At 56.6% G+C, this 13,677-nt stretch overlaps 1 protein-coding gene across 5 annotated transcripts in view; it reads left to right on the top strand.

Moving 5' to 3' along the window:
* UROC1 (urocanate hydratase 1) overlaps positions 1–13,677 on the top strand; it is a 40,687-nt gene that overhangs the window by 14,583 nt on the left and 12,427 nt on the right. For 3 of the 5 annotated variants that reach the window (XR_006885401.1, XM_046640699.1, XM_046640707.1), the window contains exons 9-17: positions 916–1,004; positions 2,913–2,975; positions 3,274–3,453; positions 3,782–3,879; positions 4,608–4,680; positions 6,141–6,262; positions 7,794–7,864; positions 10,831–10,929; positions 12,617–12,716. Coding sequence is in view for 2 of the 5 variants with exons in the window: in XM_046640699.1 (XP_046496655.1) it covers positions 916–1,004; positions 2,913–2,975; positions 3,274–3,453; positions 3,782–3,879; positions 4,608–4,680; positions 6,141–6,262; positions 7,794–7,864; positions 10,831–10,929; positions 12,617–12,716 (895 nt within the window). In the remaining 3 variants the exon portion in view is untranslated. Of the gene's footprint in view, positions 1–915; positions 1,005–2,912; positions 2,976–3,273; positions 3,454–3,781; positions 3,880–4,607; positions 4,681–6,140; positions 6,263–7,793; positions 7,865–10,830; positions 10,930–12,616; positions 12,717–13,551; positions 13,653–13,677 lie in introns of all 5 variants that reach the window. The other 2 variants (XR_006885400.1, XR_006885399.1) reach the window with 1 other exon arrangement.

The raw sequence follows: 13,677 nt of genomic DNA, 5'->3' as shown, positions 1-13,677 counted from the left end.
CCGCAGCACGCCTGCTGCCCTCGATGTGCCCCCACCTTCCCTGGCCTGTCGATGCCCCCATGACACTGACCTTCTGTGGGCACCACTTCCCTTTTCCACCACATCCCTGGAATGTAGGTGGGAGTTAGTAAATGTTTGAGAATAAATGAACACAGACTCCCCCAACTCAGTCCCCATTCGGTGGGGAAGGTGACACGTTGCCGTCTGCTGGGGGCGAGGGCAGGTGGCTTTCCTTCAGGGCTCTCAGCTTTCATCGGTAGTGCCAAGGAGAGGAAGGGAAGCAGGAAGAGGAGGTGAGTGGCTCTGAGGAAAGCCTCTGATACACACCAGTGTGATTTGCTCTTAGTTAATACTAAACCTGTGACATATGTAGCTGTACTTGTTTGGAGCCCATTTGGCTGCAGCTAGCAAAAAACTGAACTAGGCAGCTTACACAAATAGTTTTATTTTTCTCATGTAACCAGCGGTGCTGGCATTGGTTCAGCAGCTCAGTGATGTCAGGGCCAACATCTCTAGATTCTCTTGAGCTTCCTTCATGGATACAAAATGGCTGCTTCAGCCCCAGCCATCCCATCTATATTCAAGACAGGAAGAAGGGAGAAGGGGAAGTGCCAGCTATGGCTGACTCTATTTTAGCAGAAAAATAATGTCTTAGAAATTCCTTCTTTTATGTCATTGGTCAATCTACAAGGGAGGCTGGAAACAGTGGGAAGGACAGTTGTGATTAGCTGGGACATGGTTCATCTCCTGGGACTGAGCACAGTGTCAGTCTGAACAAAATCCAAGTTCTGTTGATAAGGAAGGCACTGACTGTTAAAAAGTGGTGATCTACATGGGGCCTGGCACCTGCCTAGAGGAGGGTGACACACTCAGGGGTGACTAGTCACTGGGTGGCTCTGTGTCTCATGGTCCCAGGTGGATAGAGCAGCCCTCATGAAACGCCACAAGCAAGGCTGGCTGATGGAGGTAGCCGACAGCTTGGACCACTGCATTCAAAGACTCAGGTACAACAACCGATGTGAGGTCGAAAGTGGGGACCTGGAGGCTGAGCTGCCTCGTGTGGCTGTTCAGTGCCTGACACCCGGCCACCGGTGGGCACCACACCAAGTGATACTCAGGTCGTACAGGAGAAGCATCGGGGGAGGGTCTTCTCCATGTCTGTTTCTTGCTGGTCCGTATTGCCAGTGCATAGGAAACCCCTGGGTCTGCAGATTTGTGGTGAGACACTGGGTTCCAAGAGATTTTCAGTCACTCTCTTGGTGTTCCCACAGTTATGCATGATATTCAGCCACAGTTCTGCACAGAATGTGTCTTGTTTCTCCCTGCTGTGGCCTCAGTGCCAGCCCGGACACACCACATAGCATGTGCCCGTCTCACCTGCTAGGGGGCGTGAGCCTTTGAACGGTGGAGCTTTTCCTCAGCGGGACCCCTCAGGTTCCTCCCCATTTAGGCTGGGGTGTCTGTGCCGCATCAGAGGCAGCGTTTCCCTCCTCGCTGATGTCTCCTGAGGTATTTTAGTGGGAATGGGGGGCAACTGGCTGGGAGCTGCCACCCAGATGCGATTTGGGAAGCGCCCTCTCGGCTCACTTGCTAACAGACCTGGGTCCCGCGGGGAAGGCCGCCGCTGCACAGCCACGCTTAGAACCCGGGGCTTCAAAGGGGGTTTGTATGAAATGTCAAAATGCACACTGAAGACTGGGTACTATTTTGACATAGATCTATCTAAAATATCACTTTGACCACATTGCTCTCAGCTGACTCTTCATCAATTATGGGAGAAATTCCAAACTCCTGGTGTGGCGTCGAAGGGTCCGGCCTCATCTGGCTCCTATGTCTGTTAATGCTGTTTAGCATCCTGAAAACACACACACACTTGCACACTGTCACACACGCCCACATACATACACATGTACACTCATTCCTACATATGCCCACTTTCACACACATGCACACATACACACATGAACAGACATACACACTCAACATGCATACGCTCTCACACACACTTCCAACTGCTCTGATATTTTTGTCATCTCTAAATATCTCTCTTCCATCTGCCTTCTCCCTCTTGTAGCTCACACAAAGTTTGGGCCAGCTTAATTCCTGCTGTCTCTCACACACACAACAAAATCACTTCAAGTCAGTTTAACAAACTGCCTTAAGCAGCCTGTCGTCGCACGTCTGCTCCCTGAGCTGCGGAACACACACTTGGGGATGGAGTGAGGCTCCGGGGCCCCGTCCCTGTGCTGGCCCTTCGGCTGGGATGCAGTCCTCCTCCAGCTCAGCACGGTCTGGGGGCCCACTCACTGCTCCGGGACTCGGTGCCTTTTCCTGCTTCGTCGTCCTTGCACTCTTGGGAGAGGAGCGTGCCTGGCCTCCTCCGCCAAGCTTGGGCTCAGTCAGTCTGCATCTTAAGCAGGTGCCGTGCCACCTCACTGACTGCTTTCTGACACCTCTGATACCTGTGATGGCTTTTATATGTTCAAATCTCTTCCCCAAAATATGTTTCACATTTTTGTCCTTTTATTTTTCCAAGTAATGTTTGGAATCATCTTTAATGACATCTACAATTTGAGGATCACCTTGAGTAAGTTCTAGAAAGATCTCCCAGAGCCCTAATAGCAATAGCCCTAGTTCTGTGAGTCTCCTCGTCGTCCTTGGGTGAGGGTTGTCACACTGTTGTGTCCGTTCTCCTGTCTGGGGCAGCCGAGACCACGGCCCTTACAGTCAGGTCCTCAGATGGCATGCCTCATCGGTGCCTGCACCTCAGGCCCTGCCCTCCACTTGCACACAGAACTTTCGGGGGTCCTCTGGGTTTCCTGTAATCTGGCCAGCTTGGTGCCCCCTGTTTGTGGGGGGCAGCTGTGGGCAGGTGTGACAGGAACATCTGTCCTGCTTGTATCCTCTTCTAGGGAAGCAAGGAGAAGGAAGGAGGTGCTCAGCCTTGGTTACCATGGCAATGTGGTGGATCTTTGGTAAGTTGGGGTATGGCATTGGCAGCCTAGAGAACCCCAGGTGAACCTCCCCCTCTGGCCAAGGTCCTCAGGGCGGCCAGTACTCCTGGGACACAAAGCTTCAAGTGTCAGCTCACAGCAGCTTCTCTGCCAGGCCCGGCAGTCTCCCCAGCAGAATTCTTTGTGGGGGGGATGCAGGATTAGTCTCAGCTTGCTGCAGGTCTTGTGGGCTGCAAAATGTGCTACAGGCCAGAGGGTGCCCGCCCCTGCCCCCAGCAGGTGCCACCTGGCAATCACCACCCACCCTGCATCTCCCCAGGGAGCGCCTGGTCCACGAACTGGATACCACAGGGGAGCTCTTGGTGGACTTGGGTTCAGACCAGACGTCCTGCCACAACCCGTTCAATGGCGGCTACTACCCTGTGCAGCTGGGCTTCACAGAGGCCCAGAGCCTCCTGGCCTCTAACCCAGCTGCATTCAAGGCCCTGGTCCAGGAAAGGTGCGCTGGCCCTGGGCTGCTCAGGGGGTGGGTGTGGGCCTGGGGCACGGGCGCAGAGTCGGGGAAGCACACACGGCCGGCAGAAGCTTTTGGACTGGGCTTTTCTGGCCTCCACCTGGTTCTCCAGCGGCCAGGTGCGTGGCCTTGGGCAAGACCCTTAATCTCTCTGAGCCTCTGTTTCCACCTCTGTCAGACAAAGTGGAAGTCAGCAGAGCTGCCTGAGCTCCAAGGGGTGGGGCTCTGGGATGACAGAGGTGGGACAGAGAGGGCCAGCTCTCAGAGCCTCACTGGTGGGCCGAGCTGACCACTGGCCACTGCTTTGTTGCAGCCTGAGGAGGCAAGTCTCAGCCATCAACAGGCTGGCCAAGGAGAACTTCTTCTTCTGGGACTATGGCAACGCCTTCCTCTTGGAGGCCCAAAGAGCAGGTGAGAGGAGAATTGAGGCTGGGTGAGGGGGCCCCAGCCTCCCTGGCTGGGAGGGGCCAAGATGCTGGCACTGGGCAACCTGCCCTCTCTCCAGCCAGGGGTGGCTGGTAGGTGCCTGGGGGAGGTGGGGACCACGGCATGCAGATTCCACAGTGCCCCTGCCCAGGCCTTCTGGAAACTGGCCCCGCTAAGTCTTTGGCCTCAGTAGGCCTTGGTTTCTCCATTTGCTTTGAGAACAACGGAAAGCACCATGGGGAGAGCAGGTGCGATGCTTGGGTATAAGGGAAAAAAGTGCAAGAAAATGCACTTTTACTTTTCTGTGATGGAAACTTCTTTCTATAAAACAGGTGAATCATTCATGGAGGGTAAAGTTCAAAAGGTACAAAAGATAGACAGTGGGAAGTCTCCCTCCTGGCCTGTGTCTGGCACCAGCTCCCTCCTGGAGTCTTCAGCCTCTGGAGTGCCTGTCTGGATGCGAGGCAGATGGACGGGCAGAGGCAGCCGTACCCCGTGCAGTGTGCACAGAGGGCAGCGTGCCCTTGCTCTCTCTCTCCTCCTTATACCTCGACAGAGACGGGTGGTGCTTCCCTGTCGGGACAGGGTGCTCCCATGGTCCTTCCTCAGGCCTTTGTTAAATCACCCTCTGGATGGTGGCATATGTCCTACCTTGGGGGGCCTGCCAGCCCTCGGCCCCTCCAGGTGATTCTGGGCGGGGGCTCTGTCCACAGGAGCCGACGTGGAGAAGAAAGGCGCCCGTAAGACAGAATTCCGCTACCCCTCGTATGTCCAGCACATCATGGGGTAGGTGATGGGGCCCCTCCCAGCGTCCTGGGCCTGGATAATCAGGTCGGGCAAGCTGCCCTCTCTGACCACCGCTGGGGTCGTGCACTGACGCCTTTGCTCAGCCGTAGAGTGGCCATCACACCAGGTCACAGGGCTTCCACCACAAAATGCAGGTGAAGAGGAGCTGAAACCCTCAGTGACCTGGTGCAGGGCCTCAGGGAGAGAGCAAGGAGGCTGGGGGCGCCAGCCGAGGTCACTTCCTGGTGAACACCCCAACCTCTGTGTACCTTGAGTGCTGCATCCACATTGCTGCCCATCTCGTGGCCACAGCCGCAGGCTCCGAGCAGGCAGCTGGTGGCTCAGTCCATGAAGGCCAAGACTTTGAAGCCTGTGTGCCCCCCGGCCTCTCAGGCAGGTCTGGAGAGACCAGCGGCCCAGGACACGGAGGGAGGAGTGGGCAGTGCCCAAGGGGCTGGGCTGAGGGTGGAGGTGTCGACGCCAAGCCAAGCAACCTAGGCTTAAGCAAGACAGATGCGCAGGGGGCAGGGGGGAAGGGGGCGGCGGGGGGAGGGGGAGGTGGGGGGTCGGCAGCCTCATGATGCTGTTGGAAGGTTGGCCAGCCCTCGCATGCACCAGGTGGGCAAGAGGGCGGGAGGGAGGGAGACCAAAACGCCTCCTTCTCAGGCTCACTGGGGGTGGGGAGGCAGAGCCGTGTGGGTGCCGGCCACAGGGGCAGGGGCAGCTGGGGTGTCTCTGAGGAGGGAGGCAGGAAGGTAGCCTGCAAGGGGGCTGGTGAGCATGGGAGGCCAGGGACGCCCAGGCTGCTGCACCCTCTGCTCGAGGTCCCCTGGAAGGCCAGGTCCGCAGGAAGGCCAGATCCCCTGGGAAGGTCAGGTCCCTGAGAGGGTCAGGCCCCTGGGAAGGTCAGGTTTCCCAGGAAGGTCAGGTCCCCTGGGAAGGCCAGGTCCCCTAAGGCAAATGTGGCCAAGTCCCCACTTTCACTTTTCTCCCAACTATTTAGTTTTACTTGACTGATTTTTAGGTTGTCTGTAACAGCAGTTTAAGGACATTTCTGCTCGTGTCCCAGGTCCCTGCTCCCGCAGCTAGAGATGGTGCAGCTCTGAGATGGGGGCAGAGGGCTAGAGGGAAAGGGAACACTGAGGGGGCTGAGGGGGGCACTGAGGTCACGAAGGGGCTAAGGGGAGGGAGGGGGCCTGTGGCAGGCAGGGCCTCCGCAGCTTCCTGTCCAATAAATGGCTTAGGGGCTTCCAGTAACAATTCTAGATGTGGAAGCTCCCACTTCACTACACATGCCCACACGCTACGCACCCCAGCACACGCCCACTTCACACACAGCCGTCACCCCACTCAGTTCTGGATCATCTGCTGGCCTCCCCTCCCTGGATCGTGGTGAGCCTGGCCAGGGGGTGCAGCCAGCTTGGGAAGCCCCAGAGTGATAAGGCACTTTGTCTTTGCAGGGACATATTCTCCCAAGGATTCGGGCCTTTCCGCTGGGTATGCACGTCAGGGGACCCCCAGGACCTGGCGGTCACGGACCAGCTGGCTGTGTCTGTGCTGGAGGCGGCCATTGCTGGCGGAGGTAGGGCCGTGGGCTGGGAGGTGCTCTTGGCAGCCAGCGGTGCAGGCGGTTGTCCTTGCCCCTCCCCACCCCCCGACTTCTCCGCTGTCCCCTGCCTGTGGGCGCAGGAGCATGCAGCCTCAGGGGGGTGCCACCAGCGGTGCTTCTGGGTCTTTGCGGCTGCTCTCTGTGCCCCGTCTGTGCCGTGGCCTTCACTGCCCCCAGCCCCCCTCCGCTTTCCCCACCAGGGCTCGTCCAGTGCGTCTCTGGTTTCTCTGACATGGAACGCCAGCTCTGCGTCCGCATGGGGACGGCAGTGGCGGGCCACGTCTGCTTGCCCCCTCGGTTAGCCGCGGTCCCTTCTCGTGGGGTGGGTTTGCCGTGTCTCTGATCCGGGGAGGGGAGAGGCGCTTCCTGGGGGACGCTTCCTCGCCGTCAGGGCTCCTGCTGGCTCGCTGCAGCTCTGCCTCGGTCCAGGAGGCTTCTCTCCCCGTCTCTGTGCGGGTCAGCCAGCCTTTGCTGTCATTTTACATCCCCAGGGGCCATTTTTGCATCCAGGTTCCTTGGGCCGGGGGTCAGGGCTGCGGAGCCAGGCTGGGGGGTGCGGGGGAGGAGCTGGCGGGGGCGCCTCTGGGCAGGTGGGAAGTGGCCTTTGCTTGGAAATCTGGTCAGAGGCCTCGCAGGTTTCCTGGTGTTAGAACCGCTGCACGGCCCTCGGCAGGTGGTGGCAGGTGGCCAGCGGCCGCCCTCCGGCAGGGGCCTCTGCGCGGGACACATGCTCCCGGGGTGGCTGCTCTCGAGGGGGCTCCACTGGAGCAGCAGCAGTGTTTCCACCAGGCAGGAACCTTGTAGCACAGGTCCTGGTAGAAGAGAGTAAAGGAATTAAGATGTGACAACTTGTGAGCGTTACCTTCATTTTTAATAAAAGCTTTTTAAAGTGTAAGTTTATTTAGTTGAAATTTTAACCACTGGCTCACACAATTCCTGAAGGTTTAACGCCTGCTCTCCTCCCCCGTGCCCTCCGTTCCTTAGCCGACTGGCTGGTCTTACTGGGATAAGCCAAGCTCCTTCCCACCTCAGGGCCTTTACACGTGCTATTCCCTCTGCCTAGAATGCTGTTCCCTCAGATCTTCATGTAGCCGATTTCTCCTTAGCATTTAGGATGTCGCTTGACTGTCACCTCCTCAGAGAGGCCTTTGGTCCCCTGCCCCCCATGCTAGTGACGCCCTCACTGCACTCTTATCTTCTTCATGACCCGTGGAAGTCTTTGTTCCCAGTGCCTGGCGCATGGTAGGCCCTCGATAGCTGTTTGTGGAGGGAATGAGGGTACCAGGCAGTGCATTAATTCACGTGACCGTGTGCATTGCTGGGTCCAGAAGGCGAATGGCCTGGTGTGGTGCTGGGATGGGGTCTCCCTGACCCGCTGTCCGGGCTCCAGTGATGGGTGCAGAACAGGTGGCTGCGCCGAGCAGCCTGCGAGAGGGAGGGTCTGCGCCCCCCGCCACGGGGCGGAGGCCCCTGTGCCATGCCACCCCTCCCTCTCCCCTTGCAGTGAACCCGGCGGTGAGGCTGCAGTATGTGGACAACATCCGCTGGATCCGGGAGGCCGCCAGGCACCAGCTGGTGAGGGCTCAGCCTTGGGGGAGGCAGGGCTGGGCCCCCGGAGAGGGTCTCTACACGTCCCATGAGACTGCTTAGGCGGCAGCCCCATCAGCCTCATAGGAGGTGGCAGCAGCCACCTCGCCACGGGGCCGCTGGACAAAGAAGCCCAGGGCCTTTCAGAAGGTGGCCTGGGGCTCTGGGGCAGCGACCAGGGTCAGTTAGGTCGTTCTTCACGCAGTTACGCCACAAATAGTGCTCTCTCAAGAGGTGGCCCCTGCAGGACCCTGGAGCCAGGCCTCCTGGCCTCTCAGCTGTGTGACCTGGGGTGAGTGGCTCAGCCTCTCTGAGCCTCCCGCCTCATCTGTGCAATGAGATGCTGTGATGGCACATGCACTCTGGCTGTGGGGGTGAGCTTGGAGCAGGCCCTCTGTAGCAGTTGGTGCATCAGGCACAGCCGGGGCCCGGGTTGGGCAGACAGGCGTGCCTGCTGCTTCGTTTCTGTGGCTGTGAGTGTGCGCACGAATCAGGGTGACGTGGGCTGGAGGCTGCTGTGTACAGACCAGGCAGAAAGGTGTCTCTGAGGAGCTGACTCGTGGGTTCAGGTCTCAATGCTGGGGTTTGGGGAGTCGGGGAGCAGCTGTGTGACTGGCACCAGAGGCAGAGGGACCAGCCAAGTCACAGCCCTGAGGTGGCAGCGGGCTTGCTGTACCAGAACGAGAAACGGGCTTGTGGCTCACACATGTTCGGCAACAGACCCCAGTAGCCCGACACTGCCACCACGTCTGGACTAGTGGCTCCTTGGCTGGGCCCTGGGCTGGGAGGGGACTGCCTTGAGCACTGCCCCCTTTCCTGGGCTTCCGTGCTCCAACAGCATCCTCCCAAACGGCTGTCCTCCTCACCCCCTGCCTCGCACGTGTGTTTCAGCCGCAAAACCCCTGTGCCAACAGCGTTTCTGTGGCCAGCCAAGTCGGAGATGCCCAAGGCCCCGGCTGCCGACTTGAGGGCTTGGGGCCCAGGGAGGAGGACAGGGCTGGTCCAGAACGGGGCCTGGAGGGGAGAGCAGCACCCCACCTTGTGGGCGGGCCGCCAGCCCCCGGGAGAAGGGCTGCCAGGTGGTCGTGCCAGGTGGCCACGCGATCAGGGCTCGTGCCGTGGCCAGCTGGGCACTGCTGCGAGGGCCATAAGCAGGCCTCTGTCCTTGTGTCTAAGTTCGTTTATTCAGAGATTGGGTTCTCCTGCTTGTTTCATGTTGCTCTTTCTCTTGTGAAAAATGGTCATCGCAGAAGGTCGTCCTTTGTACAAATTTTAGTTGAGTTTCTTTAATGTATGCTCTTGCCAAAGCTGCAATCCTGTGTCAGTTCCTCCTCAGTTTTCTTTTTCTGGATCGAAGAAACCTGAAAATTTCTGCAGTGCTGATGTATAGTATGGTTTTTCCAAAAAGGGCCTGAGGCCACTGGTGTGAGTACACTAGGGCCGAGGGAGAGAAAGGCACGAGGAAGTAAGCAGCAGCCGGCTGACCGCTGACGACGTGGCGGGGACCGAGCTCTCACTTCAGGCTCCTGGTCAGGCGCAAGGCTGGCTCCACCACGCTCCTGCCTCCTCACCCCTTTCTGCACCAGCTGGCCAGGCAGCTGAGGGAAGCACCTGCAACCTTTTTGGAGAATCCAGGGTTTCTCAGCCTCAGCACTACTGACATTTGGGACCAGATAATTCTTTTTTTTTTTTTCCAAACGTGGTAAAATAATATTAACATAAAATTTACCATCGTAACCATTTTTAAGGTACAGCTCAGTGGCATTAAGTACATTCACATTCTGTGCAGCCATCGCTGCCGTCCATCCTCAGAACTCTTCCATCTTCCCCAGCTGAAGCTCATCCGCGTTAAACACCAACTCCCCACCCCCTCCCCAGCCCCTGGCAGCCCCCATTCTACTTTCTGTCTCTATGGATTTGATTTCTCTAGGGGCCTCACGTAAGTGGAATCATACGGTATTTGTCCTCTTGTGACTGGTTTATATCATTTAGCATAATGTCCTCAAGGTCCGTCCGTGTTGTAGCAGGTGTCAGAATCTCCCTCCTTTTTCAGGCTGAATCATATTCCGTTGTATGGACAGGCCACATTGTGTTTATGCATTTATCCGTTGATGGACACTTGGGTTGCTCCCGCCTGTTGGCTGCTGTGAATAATGCTGCTATGGACGTGGTGTACAGATGTCTCTTCGAGTCCCTGGGGGCTGGATAATTCTTTGTTATGGGGGCCTTTGTAGGATGTTGAGCAGCATCCCTGTCCATGCCGGCAGCACCCAGAAGTGTCTCCAGTCATTGCCAGATGCCTTTCTGGCTGAGGACTGTTGTGCTGCACGGTGACTCCTTGTCATTTGCTGAAGCCTTTCTTTCTTGGGAGCTGTGCCTCGCCCTCCAGGAGCGCTGTGTCCTGGTGGTTGAGTGCGTAGGTGCTCAGCCCTGCCACCTCCCGGCTGGGTGACTCTGGGCTGGTTGCTCTGCCCCTCTGGGCCCCAGTTTCCTCACCTGTAAAATGGAGCCTACCATGAGGGTAACAGCATCTTCCTCATAACACTCACAAATGCGTGAGTGTAAGTTCCTGGAGTTGTGCCGGGTGCAGCCATCAGTGCACTAGGTGGTGTTGCTGTTACTATTATTGGAAGGGCTCATGCAGGGTGATGCTCATAGTAGGATGTGGCTCAGGGTCTCAGAGGCCCCTCCGGGGGTTAGCCCTTGAGGTGAAGGACCACAGAGGGACGCCGGGGGCCCAGACTGCGCGTGAACAGGCGGGCAATTGGCGTGGCTGCCTGGTGGGCTGGATGTGAGGCCTTGCCTCAGGCCCACGGATTGTAGAGCCACCATGTACCTCGGGGGCCTCCAGGACCTTCCTAGGGGTGGCCATCTGGCTGCTGGTGGGACATGTCACTCAAGTCTCCCCCCGTGTCACAGGTCACCGAGGTGCCTCTTCTTCCCTCTCTCCGCAGGTGGTAGGCTCCCAGGCAAGGATCCTGTACTCTGACCAGAAAGGCCGTGTGGCCATTGCCGTGGCCTTTAACCAAGCCATCGCCAGTGGGAAGATCAAGGTGACGTGCCCTGTGCTGCTGGTGGGAGGCCTCCCTTAGGCTCCTTCTTGTCAGTGCCAGCCCTGCCTTGGGTCCCCAGCTCTGTGTGTGTCAGGTGGGGAGCGGGTAACTGGGGGCCAGGAGTGATGAGGCCTGTCCTCAGACCCAGGCTCTGACACTGTTTCCTGCTGTGTGATCTTGGGCAAGTCAGGTGCCCCCTCTGAGCCTCAGTTTCCCTCTTCTGTGAAAGGAAAATAACCGTAACCTCAGATCATGGGTGTGAGGATTAAATGAGTCAGTCCACACAAGTATTTCATATATCTTTGCTGAATTATCTTTTTCAAATCATAACAGGCTTCCCGAGCTTTTCTCCATTTTCCTCCGAGTCAGCCTGGCCCACCTTGGGGTGCGTGGAGCTCCAGGCACACTTGTTCAGGGCCTCTCACTCCTCTTGTGCCTCCTGCCTGAGTTCTTGCTGGCATCCCTCTGTTTGCAAGGACCAGGAGTAGTAATGATCAGATGTGAGAAGGAAGTCATGACGGATGACTGTGAAGGCTGTCCCTGTGGCCCCGGGTGGCACTGGCGGCAAGGACAGCAGCCCCAGCCTTTCTCAGGGAGCACCAGCAGCGTGCATGGCTGCTGGGCGCTTCCTGAAAGCCTAGGTGCTTGTGTGGATGGCTGGCGCAGCGTGGCTGGAACAGCCTTCCAGGCAGGCTCCCATCCAGGCTTTAGTCGGCTGGTTGGCCCAGAGAGCTGAATGAATGAATGAATTCATTCATTCGACAGTGCTTGATTGAGCACCTCCTCTGTGCCAGTCTTGTTCTAAGCACTAGGGACAAAGTGCCAGAGAACAGGATAGACAGGGTCCCCACTCAGCGTATCTACTCGTAGTGAGGGGAAACTGACGATGCACAGCCGGCGGTATAAATTCAGAGTTTCAGGCGGTGATGGACATATGAAGAAAATGAACTGAGGTGACAAGGTGAGGGTGATGGGGTGAGGGTGAGGGGTGACCTTCGAGGGGTGACTTTCAAGGGGTGCTCAGGATAGGCCTTTCTGAGTTGCTGATGTAGAGCTGAGGCCTGAATATCCAGAAGGTGCCAGAACACTGGGTGCAGGTGGTTCCAGGGCAAAGGTGAAGAGGCGGGAGCAACCTTGGCCTGTCCAAGGAAAGGAGAGGAGGCCCTCTTAATTCAGAGTCGGGGGAGTTCCCCTTTCAGTGGGATACCTCCACCTACATGGGGATCCCGTGAAATTCAGGGAACCCTGACACCCAGTGGTGTCACAGACTCAGGGCCACGCTGCCCGAGGGGAGAGCTCGACATAGGGAAACTGTATGAGACTAAATCCCAGCCCGTCCTCTCACCAACTCTGTGACGCTGGGCAAGTTTCTGACTCTCTCTGGCCCTCAGTCTTCCTTTCTATAGAACGGGCATGATAATTCCTCTGGAGCGTTTGTTGAGAAGACGCACTGAGCAACACATGCGTAGTACGTGGGTGCTCCTGTGCATATAGAAAGCATCAAAATCAGCAGAATCTATTCGTAAATATAGAAAGGCATCGGGGATGTCTGCGCTTCCTCTTGCTAAAGAAGATCTATTTTCCAGGGGAAGGGCTTCTGGTGTGGCCTGACCCTTGACCTCTGCCCTCCACTGGGCAGCCATGGTGGACACTGTTGGCTGACATCTCATATCCTTCCACACTGCAGGCGCCGGTGGTCCTGAGCCGAGACCACCATGACGTGAGCGGCACAGACAGCCCCTTTAGGGAGACCTCCAACATTTACGATGGCTCTGCCTTCTGTGCAGGTGAGGAAGACAAAAAATTAAAACAAAAATTTGTTAATATTGGATTTGGATTTCATTTAAAAATCAACTGATTCATTCAGTCAGTCATGATTTTGCAGAAAATGTGCTGGCGTCTAGAGGCCTGCGTGGGTAAGCAGCCCAGGACAGAGGGCTGTGGACATGGAGCTTCTGCTCTTGAAACTGGGCCAGCGTCAGCCAAACGGGGACAGTTAGGTGCCCCAGACTTGAGTGTGCTTCTGGCCCTGGCACTTGCTGGGTGATCTTCAGCAAGGTGTTTAGTCTCTGAACCCCAATTTCCTCATCCAAATAGAAATAACAATAGTACCCGCCTCAAAGCGTTGTTGTGAGAATGAAATGAGTTAATCCACGTGCAGCCTTACATCAGTGTCCCGCAGCCAGCGTTCAGTGAAGGCCAGCTGCCACTGCTGCCGCTGCCACAACCACTCTACAGGCGACCTCAGATGTGTCGTGGGTTTGGTTCCAGAACACCACAATAAAGCGAGTCACACAAATATTTTGGTTTCCCAGTGCATATAAAAGTCCTATTTACACAATGCTAGAGTCTCTTAATAGAAATATGTCTGAAACAAACAATGTACATACCCTAATTAAAAAAGACTTTATTGCTACAAAATGCTAACCATCATCTGAGCCTTCAGCGAGTAATAAGCTTTTTGCTGATGGAGGGTCTTGCCTTGACCTTGATGGCTGCTGACTGAGCAGGCCGGTGGTTGCTGGAGCGGGGGGGGGGTGGTTGTGGCAATTTCCTAAAGTAAGACGACAATGAAGTTTGCGGCACTGACTGACTCTTCTTTCATGAACGATTTCTCTGCAGTGTGCGGTGCTGTTTGATGGCATCTTACCCACAGCAGAACTTCTTTCAAAATGGGAGTCAGCCCTCTCAAACCCTGCTGCCACTTTATCGACTGAGTTTATGTAAATTCTAAATCCTTGTCCTTTC

Source organism: Equus quagga, chromosome 1, assembly GCF_021613505.1.
Source record: "Equus quagga isolate Etosha38 chromosome 1, UCLA_HA_Equagga_1.0, whole genome shotgun sequence".
Classification (NCBI taxonomy): domain Eukaryota; kingdom Metazoa; phylum Chordata; class Mammalia; order Perissodactyla; family Equidae; genus Equus; species Equus quagga.
This window is presented reverse-complemented; position numbering and strand designations above follow the sequence as displayed.